The sequence below is a fragment of the Citrus sinensis genome, chromosome 3, assembly GCF_022201045.2.
Source record: "Citrus sinensis cultivar Valencia sweet orange chromosome 3, DVS_A1.0, whole genome shotgun sequence".
Taxonomy (NCBI): domain Eukaryota; kingdom Viridiplantae; phylum Streptophyta; class Magnoliopsida; order Sapindales; family Rutaceae; genus Citrus; species Citrus sinensis.
In genome coordinates this window covers 46,178,534-46,204,844 of record NC_068558.1, presented here as the reverse complement: position 1 = coordinate 46,204,844, position 26,311 = coordinate 46,178,534, and the positions used below count along the sequence as shown (strand labels likewise).

The 26,311-nt window shown below is 35.3% G+C and overlaps 1 protein-coding gene, 1 long non-coding RNA gene and 1 other non-coding gene across 5 annotated transcripts; 2 read left to right on the top strand and 1 right to left on the bottom strand.

The window, feature by feature from the left end:
* The first annotated feature begins 12,113 nt into the window (after nt 1-12,113).
* On the top strand, nt 12,114-16,945 carry LOC127901299 (uncharacterized). Of its 3 annotated transcripts, XR_008053459.1 has the most exons (3): nt 12,125-12,606; nt 13,382-13,631; nt 16,642-16,945. It is a non-coding gene; the product is annotated as an uncharacterized LOC127901299 (long non-coding RNA). The 3 variants fall into 3 exon arrangements; XR_008053461.1 differs by lacking the exon at nt 13,382-13,631 and having other exon boundaries at nt 12,114-12,606; nt 16,649-16,945; XR_008053460.1 differs by lacking the exon at nt 13,382-13,631 and having other exon boundaries at nt 12,114-12,606.
* Nucleotides 12,304-12,433, top strand: MIR403A (microRNA MIR403a). The gene is given in 1 exon segment (NR_129321.1): nt 12,304-12,433. It is a non-coding gene; the product is annotated as a microRNA MIR403a (primary transcript).
* A 5,501-nt stretch (nt 16,946-22,446) lies between the features above and the next one.
* On the bottom strand, nt 22,447-26,253 carry LOC102611645 (stachyose synthase). The gene is made up of 4 exons (XM_006492294.4): nt 24,102-26,253; nt 23,830-24,007; nt 23,380-23,747; nt 22,447-23,291 (listed from the first exon to the last, which is right to left on the bottom strand). The coding sequence occupies exons 1-4, from the start codon at nt 25,575-25,577 to the stop codon at nt 22,716-22,718; spliced, it is 2,598 nt and encodes an 865-aa protein (XP_006492357.2). The 5' UTR covers nt 25,578-26,253; the 3' UTR covers nt 22,447-22,715.
* Between the last annotated feature and the right edge of the window lie 58 nt (nt 26,254-26,311).

Below are 26,311 nucleotides of genomic sequence, written 5' to 3'. Positions count from 1 at the left end.
GTATGCCTGTATTCAGCGGACAAGTAGGTTAGAATATGTGGGATGTTCTTTTTCTGTCACCCTCTTATTGGTTTATTTATTTATTTTTTGCTTTATATGAGCAGATAAACTTAGATCACAAACCAAACAAACGTCATGACTCATGACGGTACATGTATCAATCCCAAGCTTCATAGTCGTGTATTATTGAATTTCCCTTTTTTTTTTAATTCTAGTGGGCATTTGCTGTATTAATATGTGTTGTTAAGTATGTTCTATGCATCTAATTTATACTCATTGGTAATTGGTATGCTTAATTTAGCTTGAAACAAACTCTTAACTTTAAAAACACCCAATTACATAACAGGTTACAGGTCAAACATCTTTGTCAAATGAAGTGTCCTCGCTGGACCAGGCCATCCCCAAAAGCTATAAAAATGACCAAGATGGGGATGAAACCCTAATCAATCACTACTGTACTTGGGTCTATCTTGAATAGTTGATCAAGCAGCTGTGGGTAACGACGGAGTGCCTGTTCTCCATGTGTGCATATATACAGAGGCTATTAATTAGGCTTTCTAAGCTAGCTAAAACCTATCCATTTAACGGCCTATTTTCTATAATTTCTGGTTTTCTGAATTTAACAAATTCTCAATTGTTGGCATCGTTGCTGTGCAGGATGCTTTACAAACAGAAAAGGGCAGATGGATGATGTGGCTGCAAACATGGGTCATTAAAAGCGGGCTAAGTTTTCCCAAACGCTCATGTGCTTAATGACGTGTTCACATGCAATGTAATGCGAATAATCATTATTCGTTTTCTTTTATAGATGCACCACCATCATCACATTTTGTGGTTAATTTATGAGCCACAACAGTTCATTTCAACTTGTCTGAAGTTTCAAAAGTCCACCGATAATAAGTTTCCAAAGTTGAAATATAAAATTTATATTCAATTAAAGGGACCTTATTTTTTAAGGTAATGTAATAATTTTTTTTTATTAGAAATGGGCTCTCAGGGAGCTAAGGCAACACTAATCGGGAGTGTGCAATCCCATACGCATCCTTACAAAGTATGTCAACAATTCCAGGAGGAGAAGAAAGGAGAACATGCAATCCTATAGGGGAATTTAAGCTATAAGTAGGGAGAAAATCAGCAGCACAATTTACCTCTCGATACAAATGCTCAAGTTGAACGATCCAATCCTATTCTAATAATTTCCGAATAGCCTTGATAAGAGTGGCATTTTCATTTTCTAGAACAGAGGCCATTGTCAACAAATGCACTACACTCTCGTTATCCACTCCAACTTGAACACGCCTAAACCCATTTTCCCATGCCATTCTCAATCCATGCAGCAGCCCCCAACGTTCAGCCGAAAGGACTGAACACATTCCAATGTTCACTATAAATCCCATGATCCAATTTCCAGTAAAGTCACGAAGCAAGCCACCAGCTCCAGTCTCATCGAAACCTTTCCTGGCACCATCCGTATTTAAGCTAATACTCGGCCAAATAGGGGCTCTCTAACGTATCATTTTCTCCACTTTCTTTTGCTTGACAGTCAAAGGTTGCTTGATACACCTTAGGATCTCATACGTCCGAGCTTTAATATCTGTAACTATAAAGCTGCTATCCCACGATCCATGATTAAAGAGTACACACTGTCACTCCAAAGCACACTCTCCAGTACTCTTGACTTGCGGTATTATGACCTCTCCCTAGATTCATATGGATCCAATCCTTCAGCTGCAATAGGAAAAAATTAGGATGATACTGACTCGGCAAAAGCTGAGACCAAACCCTCTTAGCTGTAACACAATCACGGAGAGAGTGAAGGATATCCTCAACCGACCCTCCACATCGATCACAGTAAATAGAAACAATGATATGCCTCCTATTAAGCTCCTCCCGAGTTTTCAAACGGCCATGCAAAATGAGCCACAGGAAAACAGGTATGCTTTGAGGGTCCTTCCAGTTCCAAGCTAAACGCCAGTCAATCTGAGATCCACTGCCCATAGACTCATCCAGCAGCTCATAAACAGCTCTTACCGAAAACATTCCATTAGGTGAACCCCCCAAAAATAACTGTCATTGCCAAAGGCAGTTGTTGGTGGATGAATTGCAGCAATCTTTAAAAGGACATTGCTAGGCACCAAGTGGCTAAACAAAGGCCAATTCCAGTTACCAGCTCCATCTAGAAAATCCATTGCCCTCTTATTTAGTAACTCATTCGGGATTGGTTGAATCACACATTCAGCTAGAGGCTTTAGACTTGTCACCCAACAATCCCCCCAAAAGTTAACTGTCTCCCCATCACCAATGTTCCACCGAATGCCCCCTCGAGTTTTCTCCCAAATATTTCCCATCGCTTTCCACAGAGGGGAACCACACCGAGTAGGCAAACTTGTAGGAACCTCATCCATTTGAACTCCGTATTTTGTTAGCAGCACTTTGTTGCTAAGTTTAGTGGGTTCGGTAATCAAACTCCAATTAATCTTCATAATAAGGGCATGGTTCATAATCTCAAGCTTTTTAAAACCGAGACCCCCTTTAGACTTTGGAGTGCAAACCATATCCCAACTAACTAAACTCATTTTTTGGTGTTCAGCCGAGCCACTCCAAATAAAACGCCGACATAACTGATCAATCTTCAGTTTTATACTTCTTGGCAGGTTGATGGTTTGCATTACGTACACAGGAATGGCTTGTAAGACCGATTGTGCCAAAGTAATGCGTCCCGCTAACGACAGATGAGAAGCATTCCACCCGGACAATCGCTTATCCATCGTGTCAATAATATTCTGGTATGTTTGCTTCGAAACCCTATTATGAAGCAATAGAACACCTAAATACTTTCCTAAATTATCCGTCACTGAAACTCCAAGTTCAGAGCTGATTCTGGAGACCTCCATAGCTGAAATATTCTTGGAAAAATACACCAAAGTTTTTGATTTATTAACCTTGGCTCCCGAGCTAACACAAAACTCCTCCATAACTTTGTTTATTACTTCAGTCTGCTGTCTAGATGCCTCTGAGAGTAATAATAGATCATCCGCAAAGAACAAGTGACTCAAAGGGATTCCTAGTTTCGCTAGCCGAATTGGTTTCCACTGGCCTTGTTGTATTGATCTCGAAATCTCATGGCTAAGGCGTTCAATACATAATACAAAAATATATGGTGAAAGAGGATCCCCCTGTCTAACACCCTTACAAGGGCTGAATTCTGAGGTGAGCTCGCCATTTCAGAAAATGTTCATCATAGCTGTAGTAATACAAGCCATAATGAGATTAATAAGCCCAATCGGTAAATTCAACTCCTGAAGAGTGTCATGAATAAAATTCCAACTAAGCTTATCATAAGCTTTCTCTAGATCCACTTTTTTTGCCATAAAGCCTTGACGCCCTTTTTTCCTCCTCATAAAATGAATAATCTCCTGTGCAACTATAATGTTCTCAGTAATATGGCGGCCAGGAACAAAACTAGTTTGATGAGGACTAATTAAATCGGGGAGGATCTCTTGCAGTCTATTAGCTATAATCTTGGTGATCGTTTTATAAGCTACAGTGCAGAGGCTTATAGGACGGTACATCTTAAAGAAAGTGGGGTTCTCCGTTTTAGGGATAAGGACCAACAAAGTTCTATTTTTTCAACAGGACTATGTTGAGATCGAAAAGCATCCTTAATTACCTTGCAGAAGGACTCACCCACAATATGCCACTGAGTTTGGTAAAAAATGGCATGCAGACCATCTACTCGAGGGGCCTTGAGAGGGCTCATACTAAATATAGCCTGCCGGATTTCCTTTTCTTCAATCTCATTAGCTAAATTTTTCATTCGATATTCATCAATTGGCGGGAAGTTACCACAAACTTGATACGGCTCACACACTTCTTGATCCGATGTGTACAATTGAGAGAAAAAATTAGTAGCCTATTTTTTAATGTCTTCTATGTCATAAAGCCAACGACCATCCTCTGCTTTGACTGCATCTATTCTGTTGTGGCGTCGTCTAGTGAGTGTTTTTTGGTGAAAATAAGCAGTGTTCCGATCACCAAATAATACCCAATCCCTTTTCGACTTTTGCAGCCATAACAATTCTTCCTGCATCAAAACTTCTTCTAACTTTCTTTTAAGATTATCCTCTAACCGGTGTAGACTCCGGAGAGGTCTCCGTTCTAAGGCTCTTTGGACGCCGCCAATTCTAGCTAACAAACCTTTTTTCCGTTGAAGAATGTTCCCAAAGGTATCCTTATTCCATTGTTGCACTTGCTTGGTAAACTTCGAAGCTGCTTGATAATAAGAAACATCATTATTCCAATTATTTTCCATAAAGTTTTCAAACCTCGAATCTGTTAACCAAGCGGCCATGAAACGGAAAGGCTTTAGACCCTTACTCTTTCGGCCATATTGATCAAATCTAACTACCACGGGGCGGTGGTCTGACTCAACTTTTAGGAGATGAAGAACTGAAGCATTAGGATACTTTGAAAACCAAGCCTTGTTACAAACTACTTGATCAAGACGCTTTGACAAAGATCCACGCGACCAAGTGAACCTGGGACTCTTAAACTGCAAATCATGAATCCCATTATTATGAAACCAATCACTGAATTTTTTACAAACACCACTTGTTGTAACCGACCCCCCCATCTTTTCTCCTGGAAATAAAATTGAATTAAAATCTCCTCCAACGATTTAAGGCTCATTCGTGTTAGCCGCAAGATGATTAAGACGGTGCTAGAGCTCGCCGCGGATAACAGGAACTGGGCTAGCATGCACTGCTGTGACCCAAGAAGTCAATACATTATTACTCAAAATTTTAAGATGTATAAATTGCTTATGGTTAAAAACAATCTCAACATCAAACTGATCTCTCCACAACAGCCAGATTCCACCCGAAAAACCTACTGCTTCCACTCTATGAGAGAGATCAAAACCACTTGCTTTAATGAAGTTGTCTGCTTTCCTTCCACTAATTTTCGGTTCCATAACCACAACTATATTCGGCTTGTAACTTTGCCTGATGGATTCAAAAGCTCGTCTGAAAGATTGGGACGTTGCTCCCTGCACATTCCAAAACATTACTGATATTACCATAAATAAATATGTATGAGTAAAAAGGTGGACTTTAAAGCTACTATCCATGAGGTTGCTCTGGATACTCCTCGGGCGTTTCCTTCACCATAGACTCTTCATCTTCAGACATTCCATTTTCTACTACATCAGTTTCTATTAATGCATGTTCTAGAATATCATTATCAGTATTCTCTGTGATGAAACCACTCATATCGTCAGGGGGGTCATTTGGGTGAGAGTAATATGGAGGAGGTCGATCATGGTGGCCAGCTGCAGGCCAGACAATTGTATCATTGTTTTGCCCCGGTGGTGTATTCGGCTGAGGAGAGCAGCATACCGCTGTATATTTGGTTGGGTCTAAAGTGATAGGGATGGATTTTGTAGTATGGTTATCGGAAGTTGCATGGGTAAAAGGACGAAAGATAAAGCTAGGGTTTGCATGGGAATTATAGTGGACCTCATTTATATGGCTATTTGAAGGATCTTGGATGGAAGCAGTATTTGGAAATGGATTGTTTGATGTGGAGGCCTCGGGTCGGTTTTGTATAATCAAAGCAGCTTTTTTCCTTTGCTGCCGTCGGGTAGCACTCTTTGAGAGGTTGGCTTTAAAAGTTATCATGCTAGGGTTACTGTTACTGTTGGTAGCTTGAAAGTGGCCAGGTATTGCAGGCAAAGCATGCGGTTCTATAGATATTCCATTAGATGTCTCCTCAGGGATTTGTGCAAGGACTTGAAACCTTGATGCATGATTACCTGGTGGCATCCTGTACCGATTTAAAACATCACCATTCTCCTTCCCAGCATTTGGACGACGACCCCTCTTGGACGCAATCATCCATGGCCTAAACGGTTCAAGGTGATTAGCTTCCTCCCTTCTATCTTCTTGTGGTTCAGTCGTCTCGGCTCTTTGTTAGTATTGGCTATTTGTATAGTCACCTGTAGGATTCCCATCATTTGTGTTACTGCTGCATGTTTCACTATGGTGTCCATATCTGCCACACTTGAAACAAATAACTGGTAATCCTTTATACTCAATCTTCTGAACCTTTCCATTGATTTCAACTTGGGAGACTAGCAGTTGCACAAGGGAAATTCGGACAGCAATTCTTGCGAATTTGCCTCGTGTCGATAACTCAGTATTGTCGTCAAACTTAATGACCTCCCCAACTAAATGACCAATTTTTTGTAGAGTTTTCTGATAATATAGATGCATAGCCAGACCAGGTAGCCGAATCCAAACAATGGCATGAATCAAGTCTGTGGTTTTACTGTCAAAATCAGGCGTCCATGGCTGTACTGTTAGGTAATGGTCTAATATAATCCACGGTCCTTTTGTCAAAGCATCAATAGCATCTCCTGCAGCACGAAACCTTATTAGGTAGTAGTTGTTTTCCAAATCAATTACTGAAAAACCCACCAAAGGTTTCCACATACTAGCCAATCTGGCACAAAGGGCTCTATAGCCAATGTTCTTTCCCAACAGCTTTACTACAACCGAGTTCTTCCATGGCTTAATTAATTTTTCTTATATCCTGGCTGAGAATGTTATAGATGGCATTACTCCTTCATAGTTCTCAGTTACATCACCTTCCTCAAACTCCCAGTCCTCCTCAGTTCCTTCAACTCCATGTTCCTGAAACTGTGAGGGTCCAACTAGCGTCTCCTTATATGTAACCGATGGTGGATTATCCTCATCTGTTCATTCTTCCCGCATCCGAGCCTTTTTTGTTGAGCGTGTTGCCTGCAATGGCGGCTGAAAATCCCTTGTGAAGCTAGGGTTTTTTCCTGCTCCGAGGTTTCTGGAGCTTCCTGTCATATCGGTCGGTCACTCTAAGAATTTTTTTATTTATTTAGAATTTTCTTTTGGTAATGTAATGTAATGTAATAATTTGAGCCTTATATTTCTCCTCAAATGATGAATCTATACAATATTATTGCCACATCAATTGGAATAAAATTTTATAGGATAAATACATATTTCGTCTTTATATTTTAAGTTTTAGTACCCCATTTAGTTCTATTTAAATAAACTTCTTGTTATATATTTAGACTTCTATCCTTACTTTTTTCTTGACTTTTGCAATTAATAATACCCTTGCAACAATCTTGGGGTATTAATGAATACAATTGTTAATTTATCAAACTAACACTAAAACTAAAAAAGAATTAATGTAAATCTTTCTTTTATTATTTTACTCTTAAGGCTACTTTGGTAAATTAATATTTTTGTTCCTTTCATTAATAAGTCCAAGGTTGTTGTTAGGATATTATTGTAAAAATTAAGAAATAGGAAGGACGTGGGTGTGACATAATTAACAATAAGAAGGCCTTAAGATTATTTTTAATTATAGAGATTAAATATATACTTAACCCAAAATATAAGAATTAAATACACATTTATCCAATCGTGTATTCTCACTATATAGGTGTACCAATTATAATTACATTTTAAAGATTTTTGAGCTACATGTGAATTTATATATTCTTCTTATACAACAACCCAATTACATGATTGTATTTTACTTAACACAATCTGATATCATCATATGGTAACGAATTTACATTTTCCGAAAAAAAAAATTAATAATAATTGTCATGTGTGAACTTGATAGTGTCTTTTTCTCCCATTACCTTATTTGGAAAGAGAAGTGGTCCAACAAGGCCGGGCCAAAACCGAATGATGCCCAAGTGCTGAGACCCAAATTAAGCTCGTTCTTAAGTTCTATATAGGCCTGTAAACGGGCTGGAGTTTGAATCGACAGTGACGTGATTAGTGATCTGACTCCAGTTTAGGATGAATATTGAGGACGAATGAATGAATATACAATTACCAGACGGTAATGTACGACACCCATTCTTTGTGCCGTCGGCTGGGGCAAGTAGTAGTAACGATGAAGTGCGCGCAATTGTGCGGTAGCACATGGCAATTTCTCATTGGGAAAGTTGTGCTGTAAAACCCGCACCTGATCAACAAGTAGAATAAATTATGTTACATATCCTAATGTCATGACCCAAGCCTCCTTGCATGGCCTGGCCCATGGAGGATTCTAGAGCTATGGAGACTTGTGTGGAGTATGTAGATATTTTCTTATAATTAATAAGTTTATGTGATAGTTGTGATAACTCTAGACATTTCCCTGTGCTCTATATATAGGAGGGGCCTCACTTGGCTCAAATCATCACATGCAACATACAATTTCCGGCACTTAAGCATTGCAAGCTTTTCTTCGAATAGTACAAGTTCTTTCCTCCCATCTTGAGTTTGTTTGAGTGAATACACATTCCGGTTTTCGGATCTAATAGTGCATTTGAGTGTAAGGTTGACTTAGGATAAAAAAAGTGTGAATTTGGTGCTTAAGACCGCACGGCACAACATGGGACAAAATTAGGCCGTGACACTAAGCTTCGTTATCTCACTATTGATTCAACATTTTTTTTTCTTTAAAAATTCTAATAAGAAAACCAATACACAACTTTACACATGAATAAAACTTCTTCTAATGTCAACGAACTCATTGAATTTTTGAGAAGTGATAAATCATGCAATATAAATATCTCACCATTAGTTGGTGTTAATTCATGAGCCATGTTCTTTGTAGATCTTAAGATCGTAGCATAGGTGCATCAATTCAAATTGCCTTATTATTTCGGATTTCAAATTTCAATACAGTATAAATAGGATCGGCATTTTATGTTGTCTCACCTTAATCCACTTACAGAATTAGAAGGAACCGTCATTGTTCCCCTTTAAAAAGAAATCACATGGTCAATATAAGGGAGCTACTAAAGCACCTAACAACTGCTCTTGAAATCTAAAATGCTAACTAGCTCAAGCTATGCAACGAACATTTGGAGCAATGTTTTGCTCAAGCAAAACATGATTTACCACTTCCCATTGAAGAATTGTTCCGGATACCCTAGATTTTGATAGGCGATTGCTGCCTATAAATAATTTACAGCAAGGGCAGATAAAGGTTCAATGAATTGGATATCAAATATATGGGGATGTATCTTCTCCACATCCTAAATGTTGCATTCCTCTAACACTGCGCTCCTCTAAATATTCTTTTCACTTTCCCTGTACATTAAGATACTAATCTCAAGCAGTTAGGACTATATGTAAGTCATGTTGGGGAATAAAAGCTTTTATATGGTCAAGGATACAAGAAATATTAGATATGTGAAGGTAAAGACAGCGCAGAATGGCAAAGAAGAAAGAATTACGTTAACATCAAGTTCGCGGTCAGTAAGACACATGATATAACGTAATACTGAAACATATGCTCTGCAAAAGAAAGAACAGTAAATATTGTAATATATACTTTGACTTTCAACTGTTTGTTGCGTTTGAAGATATAAACTTTATAACCTAAAATTAAAACCCATGCTTTGCAACAGAAAGGCGAGTAATTATAGGAGTGCTGGAGTTTAAACTGTTCGTTACAGGAATAAGTTCCAAACAGCCTTTGCTCTCTTAAATCAGATGCCTTAAATCAAAATAATTTCCTTACAGGTGCTGGTTTGAGAAAATGCAATTCACACATAATTCCTTGAAGTGCAGGGTCAATTCAAGACTTGAGACTAACATGTAGACTTCACCTTTAATTACATAGGCTAGACGACTAAAATGTTTGAGACTAAAAACATAAGGTGGCCAATGTAACCAACAATTGACATGCATCCTTATCCACATCACTCTTGAGGAGCGGTTCCTAAGAGTCGACATCTTGCTAGTGCCTGCAAACCAAAAGGAAACATCAATTTCAAATGCTTTAACATAAATCAAGAATATTGAGATGCCATCCAATGCATCTAACTAACCCAGTTTCTACTTTCTACCTAAATCTTTTATCACCATTCCAAACCCAGAAAGATCTGCGTGCCGAGAAACCACATCTAGCCATTACAACTAAGTGGTTCCCTTCCCACTGCCCACCTTAGACCAGATTTTTTGCCTTCACGCTCCACTTCAACAATAAAAACAAAAACCAGGAAAGTAGAATCTACTATCAGCCACATAAAACAAATGGTATAAAAAATTACTGCTGATATCCGCATAATGCTAAGCAAAGTTCTCACTGTTGTGTACAAACAAGGGGCTTTTGATTTAGCTTGTTCTTGCCGGATGCCAAAGTAATGAAGTATGCAGCAGCACTATATTCCTCCAGTTCCCCAGGGAGACAAGGGGAAAATTTTGTTGCACCAGAAGCATATGCGCTGGACCAGGAAAAAGACTATGAGAAAAGATTGCAAACAAATCCATGGAATGGTTAACCAGAAAATATTAAAAGTCTATTAGTATTTTCTTCCATTTCTCCTTTTGTCCAGCATAAACTTTTATTCAGGGCATCCGCCAGTTTGAATGGAATTTAACTCAGAACACTAGCAATCCCACTAGCTTTAAGTCGTCAAATAAAACTATCTATTCAAATTTTTTAGAGCGGGACATCTCATTCAGTTCAACAAAATGATAATGTTAGTAAAAAATAAATAAAAAAAGACATGTTTGAATACAATAACAAGTAAAAAAATATAATTTTTAATTGATTAAAATTTATTCTTTTATATTTTAATTACATCCTATAATACAAGGATGTTCTCATTAGAAAAGTAATATATATATATATATATATATGTATGTATTAAAAAATGTATTAAAATTTTATGCATTTGAATTAAATAATTGTTTTACCTGTGTCAAATTGAATCATTATTTATATTTTATTTTTTCAATATTTTGTTAAATTTGAATATTATTTATTGATAAGTAAAGATAATTTTAAAAATACATAAAAAGTGAATGTTAACAAAATAAAATTGAGAGGTGAAATATTAGGCCTAGTTATGGTGCAATGTGATATCATACCACAACTGCACCTAGCCAATAACTAAGTAGTTGGATCTAATAATTAAGTGCAGCTGTGATATGATACTATAATTGTACTAGGGGTGGGCACATTTTCAACCCGACCCAACCCATTACATATCTCAACCCAACCCGCAGTTTTACGGGTTGGGTCGGGTTGGGTTGATTGTGTTAGACTTTTGAAAAAAATTATTTTTTATAGTATAATTAAATAGTGAACAAAAATAAATTGATGAATTAAAAAAATAAAAAAAATAAAAAATGCAAATATTAAAATCTTTAGAACAAATTCAACATTTCAAAATTTTTATATTTATTTTTTTAATTTTTAAATGAAATATCAAAATTTATATAATAATTTTTTATATACATACGGGTTAATCCGTTGGGTTAGGTTGATTGGATTGAGTTTTTGAAAAAATCTATTGTTATAGTCTAATTAAATAGTGAACAAAAATAAATAAATTAATTAGATAAACTAAAAAAATGTAAATATTAAAATCTTTAAAACAAATGTAAATATTAAAATCTTTAAAACAAATTCAACATTTCAAAGTTTTTATATTTATATTTTTTTAATTTTTATATAAAATATGAAAATTTATATATATAGGTTGACAGATTGGGTTAAAAAATTTTAACCCAACTCAACTCGTAAATAGTATGGGTTGAAAATTTAACAACCTAACTCAACCTGTTTATCTTATCAACCCAACCCAACCAATAAAAAATTATAAGGATTAGGTTGGATTCACGGATTAGGCGGGTTGATGACCACCCCTAAGTTGTACCATAGATAAGTCCGAAATATCACCTATCAATGGCCTCTTTTTTTTTTTTTTTCTATTTTCTTTATTTAGAAAGAGAAGTGGTCCAACAAGGCAACAAGTAAGGCCGGGCTAAAAGAGCTGAGACCCAAATGCAGGTCGTAACGGGCTGGAGTTGAGCTGAGATAGGTGACGTGGCTCAGATCTATAAGTGGGAATGAGTGGAGAAGGATCGATTGCAACTGAACAAAGGTCAGTAAAAAAACCATTTTAACTGTATGTATCTCGTCCAAAACAGGGGTCTGAGTGGTTTCGGTTGCTGATAGGCAGGCAGCTGATCCTGAAATCTCTGAGGCAATCGTACATCACACGTGATGCATCGACGTCACATCTTAGCCACGTAAATTAGGGGTAATCTAATTCTATCTCGTATTCGATTCTGAATCTCAAACGACTTTTAACCGAGCAGTCGTAAATAAACCTTCTTATAGTTGGTCATATATAATCTCTTTTAAAAATTTATGCCTTATCATTTCCGTTTTCTTTCTCCATCTCTGTCCTGTAGTGTTCTTCGTAGCAGCACGAGCTTAGCTGGGTATCGAATTCAAGGAGAGGCATGTTTCGGGTTTGTGCGTGAATTTAATAAAATAACCGCTTCTTTTAATCTCGTTCCCCCATTTTTTGTTAGTAACAAATTTTTGCCGTCAGTGTTAGATTCACGCACAAACTCGTGATGTGTCTTTTCTTTTACGATTTCAAGTTTCGACCTTTCTTCTTCTCTTTATTGTTTTCCTTTTTCAATTTTTGTGTTTGTGTATCACTGCATCAATAATAGTGCGTAAAATGCAGCTGAGCCTGAGATGAGGAGACCGATTGAGGGAGAAAGATGGAGACTTTTCGGAATTAATTACTCGGTACACATTTTTTAAATTTTAAATCCTCTGTTTCGCACATTTATTTAGTATGCAGTAAAATCTTTCGTGTTTGATTCGAATGAAATGATTAGTTTTTTGGAAGATGATCTTGCTTGTTTTGCTGCCGGATTGTTGTGGCCAGTTACGACCAATTTTCATCATAACACCCAAACCTCTTCAACATTTTAATCTTAATGATTTTGATGCCTAATGTTACGTCTTCTCCTCCTATATCCTTCGTATCAAAGTTAGACGAAAGCATCCTTTTGGTCTCATTTATCGTTCCCAAATTGGGACTTAGGATAAGCATGTCATCAACACAGAGGGAAATAATCAGGTAACATCAACTGATTTAAAATAGATATATTCGTCTGAGTCATTAATCGCGTGTCCTTTTGATATTAATACTTGATCAAATTTCTCATGTCGTTATTTTGGTGCCTATTTTAAGCCATATAATGACTTAACCAGTTTATATACCTTATGCTCAGTGCTTGGTACTGCACACCCTCAGGTTGACTCATGTAGATTTTTTTCATCTAAGTCTCCATTTAGAAAAACAGTTTTGATATCTATTTGATGAACATGTAACTTATGAATTGCAGTTATTGCAATCAAACTAAAATGAATGCAGTCCCCAATACAGGCGCATATGTATCAAAATAATTTATGTCTTTCTTTTGTAGGAACCCTTTGGCAACTAACCCTGTCTTATATTTATCAATTGATCCATCATCTTTCATTTTTCTTTAAAAAATCTATTTGCACCTCATAGGTTTAGTACCTGGAGGCAATTCAATTAACTCCAGTACATGATTGCTTGTGATGGAATCGAACTTGCTGTTATTTGCCTCTATCCACAGAGGTGTATCACAAGAAGCCATTGCTTCTTTGAAAGTCTGAGGATCATTTTCAGCAAGTAAAGGGTACTAGTCTTCATCAAAATAGTGGCCGTTCTCTTCCTCTTACTTCTCCTTGGTTCAACATCTGAACTCTTAGAGGATTAGCAATTTACTCTTTCTGGGGTAAGTAAATAATATTACCTTTTTTAGGAAAAGCAGATTATTATTGTGAATTTGTGAGGTATTTCAAAATACTCACATTATTCCAAATTGATAAAACCGTATTGGCTTCGCACGTATGCACACGGGCTTGCCCCAGTTCTTTGCCTCTTTGATGAAAAGTATAAATATTGGATTAAGAAAATCAGTTAGTTCAACTGATTTGAATCAGTCAAGCCGCATATCTACAGATCAGCAGCAGTTGCTTGATATTAGCAGTTTAGCACTGCAGTTGCTTGATATCAGTTTTTACAATCAGTGTTGAGCACTGAATTTTTTTTCCCCCTTATCTCCTGACTTAAATTAAGGATATGGCTGTTGCAATTCAGGGATATATGGCTGCTGTCACTGATTTGAGAAATGAGAAGACTTCTTTTCTTCCTCCTCTCCTTCATCAAAGCTCTTACACTTTGTCAGAAAATAAATAAACTAGCTGTTTCGGAGCAACTGTAGTTTGGAGTGGACTCTGAATCCCGGAAGATTAGACTGTTTTCAATTCTTTTTACACACCTGGAAATCATCTGAGAAGGGGCAGAATCTGCTCTTTAAGGACGGTGCTCCTTGGGCACGCATTGGCTTCTTAGTTTCACACTTTCTGTGTTTTGTGTTTAAATTGTCATGTAAACAATCTTAAACTATATAGTTCAGGGAAAAATGAGTGAAAATTACTGATGAGGGGAGATAAATATTCATAATACTAGTGTTACTATCTAGCTCTTGATAATCCTATGATCTTCTTTGACACCATGTTTACAATGTTTGTAAGCAGTTCCTGCCTCTTATGAAGCTTTTGAGTCTTAAGGAATAATTGGCTTCCCAGATTTGTTCTTGTAGGAGCTTTGGGAGCTGCATTAGGAAATGCCCCACAACAAAATCTTTGAAATCCGATGTCATTGATTTTAGGTATGTGAATGTGTTTTGAGCCAAAACATACAAATATCTTGGTAAAGAACTTAATGACTTGCCTTTTGTAGAATAGCCTATAATTCGATAGCCGTTAGATTAACAATATATATAGAGAACTAGTCTACATTTGTTTATAATAAAATATAATTTTGAAGTTCATGCATCTCTAAAACAAACATTGGGCAATGGGCATGCATAATTTCGTTTTTGAGTCCCTTACCTCAAATATAAATTTTGTAACACTAGTTAGGGTGCGTTTGGAAGCTACAACACTAAAGTATTTGGTAAATACTAACTGTTATAGCTTGGAAGCTATGTTAATTTGGTTTTTCACTTGGATCATGGAAAATCTTTTATATCTTTAATAATTTTGTCAAAATTATTATTTAAATTTTATATTACTAGATATTACTAACTTTTGTTTAATAATTATAATTTTTTTTCCACAGCAGCTGCAGCTTAAAAGCTACAGCACTTCAATCCCAAACGCTCCCTTAATTCTTCAAATCAAAGTTATCCAGGTTTAGAGAATAGTTGAATAAAGCAGGCACGATAGTGTAATTTGTTGGAAGTTTTAGTTTTGGTTGGATGAGTGAAAAGAAAGATTTGATTCTCTGAAGGTAGTAGAGTTTCAAACAAGTAGAACTTATCAAAGCATAGACTGCACTAAATATGATTTGAGTAAAAGATACCTGCTAAAGGACATCCTAAAGCCAAAGATAAAGCTGACCTAACTAAAACTAAATTGTTGTATAGCTTAGTAAATAGTAACCATCTAATTTCAGCGCAATGATTCCAGCAGATGCTTAATGTGCACTCCATCAATTAGTTTCTGTGTATAACCATCACTACGAGCTCTCTCCTCTTCGAGTAAAGAGCTTTCTTATCTGTGGTTGCTGATGGATCTTCTTTCTTTTAATGCCTTGGGATAATAATGACCACAATATGCTCCATTATCTTCAAAGGCATTCAAAAGTTTGATGAATAATTGGTTCATTTCTTCATCGTCATCAGGCTTCATCTCAGCTTTATGAATCTGAAGTATTTGGTGAGCCCGGTTTCTGAAATGACCTTGCACGAGATGTTTGAACTGCATATGAGGTTGTTTGAACTGCATATGAGGTTGAAGCATAACCAGCATGGCCTGGCAATTCAGCCTGAAAACCTCTTTGTTACTCTTCTGGGGGTGCCCTTTGTGACAGTAATATGGATTGGCATTCAAAACCTTGTGTTGAATTGAGACAAGTACTTGCATTATGTTAGATTCCTGTGGATTCCACTGTTGCTTTTCGTCTGAATCCCTCTTGCAGTTCCACCAGCTATGACTGACATTGATGGTTAGAAGGTCAAGAGAAACCTGTCCATCTCGATGCAAATTTGGGTTCAAATCAAATCCATAAGAATGATAGAAGATCAGCGGAGGCGTAACTGGGTAAGTGGTAGGAAAGAATATGTCAAAGAAGAACAAGCCATGACAATAAGGGGTACCTTCCAAACCGATTATTACAGCTCTCATAAGGTCAATTCTTTCTGCAGAAGCTCTAACAAAAATAGAACTTGGAAGGTTTTTCTCCAGAATTTCCCATTCTTTGTGAATTCTTTCTGCTAGTTCACTTTTGGGATTAATATTTATGGTTTTGTGGTGGATGAAGTGATGGTTCTGGTTCAAAAGATGAGTTGGAATTCTAGCGAAGTTCTTGTACTTTTTGAACCTCTTCTCAATAATGTCTTCGATCTCTTCAATTTCGCCAAACATAATTTTCTCTTCAGTTTTAGTATAATCCATGATTGATGGATTTTGAGTAAAAACAGCAATTTGGTTTCGGTGAATAAAAAAGGCCGGTTAAGCAAGAGCAAGCTATTCCTAATACTGCTAGAATATTGGGTAAACTGTAAGTCAATGCCAATCCTTACCCTAATAAGAAAACAAATAGGACATCTTGACTTGATGAGAGAATGTTAAAGACTTCTTTTCTAGTGATTTGTTAGGGTCCTTTTTAAAGTCAATGTACCTTTTTAGCCTTATGGAATCTGATTTATAACTTACTAATGGTTATCGCTATATTAGACTACAGGGAAGCATACTTTTTGGGTGCATTGATGAACAAATTGGTAGAAGCACACTGGCTAATTGGCTAATTGAATCTCTTTCAGTTCCTTCATGATTTCTAGATGAAGATACTGTTGGATACTTTCTTGATTTGTTCAAAACTTGGTGAAAGGTTTGAAGGAGTTGATGGAAAAAATAGCAGGCTTGTAATGGATTTTTACAGTAGATGAATTTTGAGCTTGTAACGTATGCCAGGCCATGCTGAATTAAATGAATTAATTCGCTGCGATTTTTTGGATGTCAATCCACTTTTTTATTGCCATGATTTTGTTGAATGCCATACAATAAAATTATGAACGCCAACATGATAAAAATACATTGGTATCCTTTAACTAATGGATGCCATACATTAAATACATTGCTACCCTTTTATCTAATGCGTGCCAGGCCATGCTGAATTAAGTACATTAATTCACTGCGATTTTGTGGATGTTAGTACACTTTCTGTTGTCTGAATTTTATTGCTCAGTCCATGATCATATTTGTGGCAACATTTTTTTTTTCCTTTTCTTTCTTGAAATGTTTTTACAATTTTCATATGGCGTGAGGTTAATACACTTTTCTGTAGTGAGGTGATGGTTATTATTATTATAGGGTACCAATGTAGTGATGAGTTAATTTATTAATAAAGGCCAGCTTGAGACTCAGATTTCTGTAGTTTATGAATGTTGAAAAAAGTTGGCTAGTTATTTTGGAGTATCGTTAGGTATTTTAAATATTTAATTCTCAATTTGAGGCTTTGTTTGTTAAATACAATTTGAGGGTATGTTTGTTAAATTTATGAAGTTTAAAATTTCATTAATTTTAGATTTTTTAAAATTTTTTTTTTATTTTTTGTAACCTATGTCTGATTTTTAAACATTTACAATTTTACATCTGAATAGAAGATGTAAATTTTTTTTATCTTAATAAAAAAATCTAAATAAAAAATAAATATTATATTCTAAAATATCTCTATTGAATATACATATTTCCTAAACTATAGAACCTAATTCCTTTTATTATCTTAATCTTATATAGCACTGTTTAAATTTTTCCCCTCTCTAATATTCGAGAAACGTCTACTCCACTTACATTTTAAAAGGGAGAAGACTGTCTTCTTAATTCCTTTTATTATCTTAATTTACAAAGACATAAATGTCAAATAATTATATTTAAAATGTGTTTTATTCAAAAAAATAAATAAGATGTCACTTATATTCAGATATAAAAATAAATAAATATATAATTCAAACATTCATATTTAGATCCACTTAAGACTTTAGAAAAATTTATAACAATTCAGATTTTAGATATTAAAAAAAATGTACATGAGTTCCAACTAATGTGGTATTTATTTATTAGATTGTGGTGAAATAATTTTACAAGCTATGAAAATAGAAGGGTGGCACCTAACTTTGGGACTCAAGTCAGGATATAGATGTTGGGATTTCTAAAGTTATTTGGTTATTTAGTAGTTGTATTGTAGCAGTTGTTATGATTGTATAATGACCAAAATCACATAAAAGATATATAATCAATAAAAAAAATATAAAAGAATTTATCATATTTATGAGTAGGCACATTAGTAGTGTACAACACAATCATATGCATTCCTAAAGTTTGTTATTTAAATTTGGCGAGGGTTAAAAAAAAAGAAAAACTGAGAAAATAATTATAAATCTTTAGCATGTATCAAATAGATGACATTGCACAAATTCATTGAAAACATATGATTTTTAGATATTTGGATCTAGTGTTGAGCTGATCTTTACTCAACTCCTTATAATCTTATGCTACACGTGTATAGTAATATACGATTAAGATTTAATTATTTTTTTCTTATCTAATAATTATCAATTGTATTTTTCAAAAAGGTTAATAAATAGGTCAACTTAGCGTTTAATTTAAATTCATAAGAAACAAATTGTATGACATGTCTTTCATAAATTCTTAAGATATATGACATGTACATAGATGACATGTCATATTATTAACTGAACGTACTATTTGAAAGAAATTAATTAAGTTTTAATTATTCGTGTAAGTAAATACTAATAACTTAATATATACAGTTATCAAAAATTTTAAATTATTTTTTTTATATTAATAAATTAGTGAATATTTTATCATAAATTAACTATCTAAATTAGTTATTAAAAATAAAATTTCATTAAATTAAGCATTGATGTAATTTTAATTATTATTCAGTGATAAAAATTAATAAATTTAATGAATTCATATTTTGATGTTATTAAATAAATATAATTGTTTTTGTTTAATAATTAACCTTAATAGCTATATATGTAAAATACAATTAACCTTAATGTTATTGTGGAGCCTTCCTAAAAGTTTTCTAACTTAACATGGGTAGCTAACATTAAGAGTAATACAATCAAATAGAGGATTTTTTTTTTTACTTAATAACTTAATTGATTTAATTTTAATCAATTAAATTATTAAGTTTCTTTATTATTTTAACTTAATGAAAATTTTCAGTCATTAAGTTAATTTTTTTAACTTTTTGCTTAATCTAAAAAAGTTTAAATGATATCATTAAAAGATATTCTCCAAGATATCTCTATATAATTAATTAATTTTCATCTATCTTAAATAAAATTTAATAATTAGTATTATTACCCATTCGTATAACTTGTGATAAATATAGTGGTAGATTATTAATATTTTATCTTTTAATTTTCTTCAAATTTTCATTATTTATATTCATGTTTTTATATAATTTTTTTTGAATATTTTTCATATAAAAACATTATAAAGTATAATAAAATTGATTAACATATACTAATTTAGAATGTAAAAGGTTCTATTCAATTGAGCATAATTTATATTATGATAGTATATTGTCGCATTTAAATTTTTTGAGATAATTATTATTTTTTTAACATTTATAATTTGTAAGTATAAATGTAAAAAAAATTGATTATTAGTTTTTTAAGTTAAAAAACACACAACTTAATATTTATTTTTAGTAATTTAGACAAAAAAAAAGAAACATATCATTTAGATTCAAACATTCAGTTCTATTCAAAATTTAAATTAATTTAGATCTATTAAGATTTCAATAAAAAATAAAAATAAAAACCACTGAAGTGTTTTAAAAAGAATGTATTGTAGAACTAATGGTTGGTGGATCTTTTTAAAATTTTTATCATGTACGACCATAGTTTAAAAGAATCTTAGAATTTTACATTACTATTAAATATAAGGGTTTCAAAAGATAATGGAGCTTTATGCAATCGCCTAATTTTGCTTGCCGGTAGAATTAGCACAAATAATATTGATTTGAAAATATTAAAGATTAGTATGTTGAAACTATATATTTGCATGCCCGTGCTAGCATACCAAAAACTAGTGAGACTGTAACTTTTTAGCTCTAGCCTCTAGGTCCGTTGGATCCACCAATCTGATGGTAATGAATGAGAACTTAAATGCTACTGTTTTAACTTTAAATTTTCACCATCAAATTGGATGTATAGAAAGAATAAAAATTTAAGTCATGATTTAAGAAAAAAAAGTTGATTTTTTTAATTTATTAATTAAACACTCCTACACAAAATACATGATACTTAAACTCAAAACTAAATCTTGGTAAGATTGCTAACTGACTGGTGGAGTTAGGTCTTGGTCTAAAGTAAAAAGTTGAAGTTAAAGAACCCTAAAAAGAAAAATTATTGCAGGATTAAGAAAATGTTTGACAAGGAAAACGCTTTAAAATCATGACAATGTACATTGCATCATTATCCAGTCCATCCATATGCATCAAGCAACACGAGATCACCATGGCCATCCATACGTTAAACATATTATCATCTTACATCAACTCATACGTACAGTCGTCAAAAGTCATAGCAAGATCTTGTTCAAAATATTGAAGGACGGTTAGTTCGTTATCTTGTTAGTTAGAAGCTGTTGCTGGTCTAACTTCTAAGCCTCTTTTCACAAATAACCTTCCCCTGTGCCAGCTTAAATGGAGGCAACTTGAAAGTTGAAACTATGACTATTGGGCCGACCAAAAAGAAACTATTAAAACAGAAAAAAAATCTGTTGAAACGCTTGAACGCGTCTTCACAAGCAAAAGACTCGTCACTCTAAAACATCACTTTTTTGCTTTTTGTCATTTTAACGGATTAAACTCCCGGATGTTGAAGTGCTACAAGCCGACATTTTTTTCTTTCTTTTGAAAGGTTTATCCAATTTCCACAGGTGTTGTGTCGACTGGAAACTTCGTATCTTCGTCGGTGCAAATTAAATTAAATTAAAATTACCACAGCCATACGGCGTGTTCTTTTGAACGTAAAACGACGTGGGCAATGAATTCTAGTTTATTCTGTTTGTTGTTAAACGTTTTATTTTTGACAACTCCGCGTACGACAGGTTGAGAGCAGCTTGCATCGACGTCTGTATCAGACCAGCGGGTGACACATTTTCAATTATCTACTAAGAGTTAAATCAAACTAAAATAATCTTCACACGCTTTCCCTTTTAAGAAATTATAGGTAAGGCTTATGCACATATTTAAATTCCTTTTTTTTTTCTTTTTGTGGATGTTGTACATGTTTTCAAACACCAGTCACCGGCAGACTATCTGTGTCAATATGACCTTATCTGAATTTTTTCGAAATTAAATTAAAAGGAAAGAACAAAAGTCACAATCACATCATGTCATCATCCTTCCTGCCCTTGTAAGGCAATTGTTGTGGCCTGATTTTCAGGACACTCGTCACTTTCTCTAATGTTTGAAACTGCTGTCGTGTCTTGTCCTCGCTCCTCAGCCCGTGGGCTAAAACAACAGCAGCTGATATCCTGGTGATAAGATTTGTTATTATTTGTGAGCAGGGCCACTGGACTTTTGAGATCCAGCATTTCTAACTAAAAAACTCGGATGGATTGCGGTTGGTCAAAAGTTTATTGCAAAAGCATTTGTAACCGACCAACAAAAAAAAAAAGTGTAAAATCCATCTAGCCATTTTTCTTTCTTTATTGTTTTTTTTTTCTTAAGAAGTTCAATTCCAATAAATAAATATTGCAACAAAGCAAATTAATGAACCGAATATGTATCACATAAGTAGTGTCCCAATGAAAAAGAATGTTGTAGCAATAACTGGATTTGTACAGAAACAAGTTAGAGACTCAAATTCAGAACCTTCTGGTTTTGAGATTCTAGTTAGTGCCGTGAGCGTCGTCTATGACCCAACTTCGTGCATTAATAATGTTTTATTAAGTTCAAATGGATCATCATTAGAAGCTAGAACCAAAGTTGGCTTTTATTCTTTACTTTTCATTAATTGTAAAGCAGCAACTTGATTTAGGTTTAGATTTACCTTAAGACTACATCTTTTTGTAACTGGCAAATACGCCAGAAGCTCTCAGTCCGTCAGAGTACATTCTAGGTTCTAGCCTGTAGTTTCAGGAATGGCTCCAAATCTTGAAGAAAAGCATAGAGTAATAATATTTCTTAATTTCTACAGATATTATTCTAAATTTTTTTTTGTATAATGTATGATGTGAGATGCAAAATTCATTACGCGATTCTCTTTTTCTTCCAAAGAAATGTTTCTTTTTCTTTGACAAATCTCTCCCTGTTTCTCATGTTCGGACTTATTGGGAAGAGTTGCTTTGTATTTGACTGTGACATTTTAAATAAAATATAATTTAATATATTTTCGCATGAGGGATGGTGATAATGCAGAAAACTTGAGATACTTGATCCTTTCAAGTTTCAACTGCGACAATTTGCTAATTAGAGAGCAAATAATAAATTGCTTTAGTGTAAACAAGAATCAAATTAAATGAGTATATATGGGAACTTGCACTTAATATGATCCACGGGGAAGGAAGCAATCTTTACGTAAAAAATGCAAAACCTTTTTTTTAAAAGAAGAAAAATTATTAATTAACTAGTTAAGGGATGAATTACATCATTCCAAAGTTCAATAACAATCTTACAAGTAGCCAGAAAAAAAGTTTGTTTAAAATACTTAAAAATCGGCCCGGCGCCCTTGACTAAAGTTCAAACATAGTAGTCCTTAACCTCAAAAGAGAAAAGCAACATTAGAAATGCCGCCTGCCTCTTCAATCCAAGGAACATTCAAGATCAGTTTGCCATCTGGCATCCACTCGAAAGCCACCTCAGCACCGTTCAAGTAACACTTCTTCGGTGACCCACTTGAATAGGCCAAGAAATTTCCTCCTCCTTTGACTTCAACCTTGACACGAATCTCAGGTCCGGACTCGGAGTGGGCCCATTCTCTTATTGTTCCTCCGTTGTTGAACATGTCGGCTATCCCAACAGGAGCAAATTTGATGCCGGGGCCTACTTTCTTGATCGGCACAAAGTTGAAGAGCTCAAATGACGACGGTTGGAGAGTGATTTTAATTGCCTCGGATTTGGGAGTCACCAAGTGTATTTTGTCGGCCTGGCTGAGATAGACAATGTACTCTTCTGCTTCACCCAAATGTGCAGCCTCAGCATTTTGGTCCCATTCGATATCGGTAACATGAACAGTGCCAGAAACTGGCTTGTAGCATTCTGCGTAGCCCTTGATCCTTCGCTCCTTCATGTCCCATCCACTTCCTTGGCAATTGAAAGCTCCAATCACTCCTCCGTACTGTAAAATTTTTGTCAAAAATGAGTGCCCGTCGTCTTCTGATAATACTTTTAGACAGAATAGATTAATGGAAGAAGTATGATGATACCTTGTTGAAGTTCCAAATCTTGAGAATGGTTTTTTTGTCAAATAGAGGATTTCTGAAGAGGCAGTCTCTGGTTGGAAGAGCAAAGTGCTGGCACCTGGGAATGGTACCGTCAGGATAAACTAGTTGCTTCAAGAGATCGAAATCATGTCCCCCAACTGAATCACTAACATATACCGGACCACCGCAGATGGCTCTTGAACCAGCATGAAATTTGGCGCAGCAATGATCAGATTGGAACATGTCCCAATCAGGCTGTATGAACTGGCCCATCCACAAGCTGTTGTAGGAACAGTGGATCATATGAACGCCTTGCAGCCAATAGACTCCATTTGGATCCCCATTCGGGTCCTGGAACCAGAAATCATCACCTGTAACAAACAATAAATCCACTCATATAATTAGAAAAATGAAACTCTTCACTAAAATTGCATTTGGCTCAGAATTCCTTACCAACTCTTCCCATAGATATCTGGCGCGTTCCAAGGAAGAAAAAGTCATTGCACTGTTGCATGCTGGAGATTAGTCCAGTTCCTTTGAAGTTCTTCTTCAGGGAATTAGATAGTCCTTTGTAATAAGCCTTTCCTAGCTCAACCCGGCCTCCATATTCTTCCGAAACATATTCAAGAGTCTGTATTGATGATCATAAAGAATTAAATACATTAATAAACAAGAGGGGTAAAAAAGTAGACTAGGGTGTAAAATTGGTAAATTTGAAAACATACATGGATGACATCAACTTTGACTCCAGTAATGCCAGCCTGGGCAAGGTAAGAGTACATGGAGTCATAGAAATCATCAGCTTGAGAAGGATGAACCAGGCCGATTCCACCTTCAACGATTTTGACCACAGCCAGATCATCCATTGTACCATCAAGTCCCGGAGACAGATTGCAAGGAATGATCTTCGAGTTCAGATGAGTAGTTCCTGGCCTTACACCACCCCAAGCACCACAAAGAGCGTGCCACACCCAAATATCGTCCAATCCTTTGAACCTAGTCCTCAAATCTCTTGTAAAAGCCTTCATCCCATAATTATCAGCCTTGCATGAACAGCGTCCACAGCCTTCATTGACACTATTACCACTCTCCTCCCCACCAAACATCTCCTCCAATTCTTTTTTCAAGTTGTTAATCTTTGAATCAAACTCAAACAGATCAGTGACTCCGGATCGGATTGCCTTATCGCGAGCCTTGTTAGCATGCTCAAGTTCAATCGCCTTATTTATCAACATCTTGGGCCTCTTAATATCAAATGAAGGAGCATTAGGGGCCAACAAAGATCCACCCTTGTATTTTCTGAACTTTTCAGATTCATCAAGCCTGTGAAGCCTGGCAGTCATTTGTTCTCCACCGAGAACAAGATTTTTGGAATCCTCATTCGGATTCTCATCATCACGGTTGATGCTTTGCCAACCATCATCAATGATGAGAAACCTTGGCGAGATACCACCGTCAACAAAATCCTTCACTCCTTGCCAGACTCCGGCGGGTTCTACCGTTAAGTAGAATGCATCCCAAGTGCACCAACCGAATTTGTCAACAAGTGACGGGACTTGTTTCTCTTCCAAAAGCCTAAAAGTATTTAGATGAACTCTAAGAGCACTACAGGCTTCTTTCATGATATTGTAAGGATTATCAGACACATGAACATAAGCGATAGCATCAAATGATGATGCTTTCAATCGAGTAGAACCACTCTCAGCACAAATCATGACATGGCCATCAGTGCCAGGATGAAGAGCAGACCTAAAACTGCTTTCAATAATGGGTATGATCATAACATAAGAGGTTGTTTCAGGAACATCTAAGAGAACCCATTGGGTTTCCATTTGCAAATCAGAACCAGAATTCCCAACCCATTGAGTGGACCACCATGTTTTGAATCTAAAGATACTCACAAAATCCCTTCCGCTAAATCTACCCAAGGAGTTCATCAACCTATCAGACGGTTCCTGTGCTTTGAAGCCGAGGAAACCGCCCTTGTGAGAATTGGCCTGGACAGCCTGAATCACGGGAAGTGGAGCATCAGATGATTTGGAGATAGAAAATGGTGTGAAAGAAACATTGCTTGGAACATCCGAAAGAACTGGAAAACCTTTCACACAGAGCTTGCCATTGGACAAGCCTATGTGTTTCTCCGGTCTATTAGGTGCGAGTTTGGTGAGTAGTGCGTTGGCAGGGTCATTTGGGGGAGCCATGACAGGGGAAAACAGAGAAAGAACAGAGCAACAACTGAGAAAATTTTTAAAGATATGACAAGAAAACAAGACTTTGATGCGAGAAACCCAACAGCGAAGAGGATTTATAAAGGGCTTTTAGAAAAAACTGATTCCGGAAATTGAATCTTTAAATATTGATATATGTTATCAAATCTACAGAGTGAGAGGAAATTATTTAAGTACGAATATATTTTAAGTACTATATTATTTGAGCTATAACTGGAATATACAATTATATAGGAATGTAGGTTTCTTGATACACTGAGCAAATATAGACACAGTAAAGAGAGATCACTGAAAGATTAGCTTACAACAAAGGCAAGAACAATAAAAGCGGATGAAAATTTCTATCAAAGAGAACGTTCGGAGATGTTTGTTTAATTTACGCTGATGAAACGGGCCGCCCGTGCAGGTATATATAGAGAAAATTGAAGTGGGTACTTTTGAATTGGAATAAGAAAATAGAATTAAGTAACCTATCCAGATAAGAAGCTTGGGCGGCAGTTGGTGATGCGACTGTTTTCTTTTTAGGCTCTAATATTTTTATCTGCTCTGTCCCTCTCGTTTCTTCTTCTCTTGACTGCCTTGAGGGAAAACAAAAACAAACAAAAAAAAAATCTTCATATGAAAAAGAATTGAGTACTTTTTTTGTTTCCTTGGACAACTACCGCAAGAATAGAAATTAAAAGGTTCGAAACTTTATCCAAAATTTT

Coding starts and splice junctions, on each gene's coding strand:
- LOC102611645 (XM_006492294.4), bottom strand. CDS start 25,577: ATGGCTCCCCCAAATGACCCTGCCAACGCACTACTCACCAAACTCGCA. Junction 24,008..24,101: donor TCAAAGTTGATGTCATCCAT/GTATGTTTTCAA, acceptor TCATCAATACAG/ACTCTTGAATATGTTTCGGA. Junction 23,292..23,379: donor AGATTTGGAACTTCAACAAG/GTATCATCATAC, acceptor AAAATTTTACAG/TACGGAGGAGTGATTGGAGC.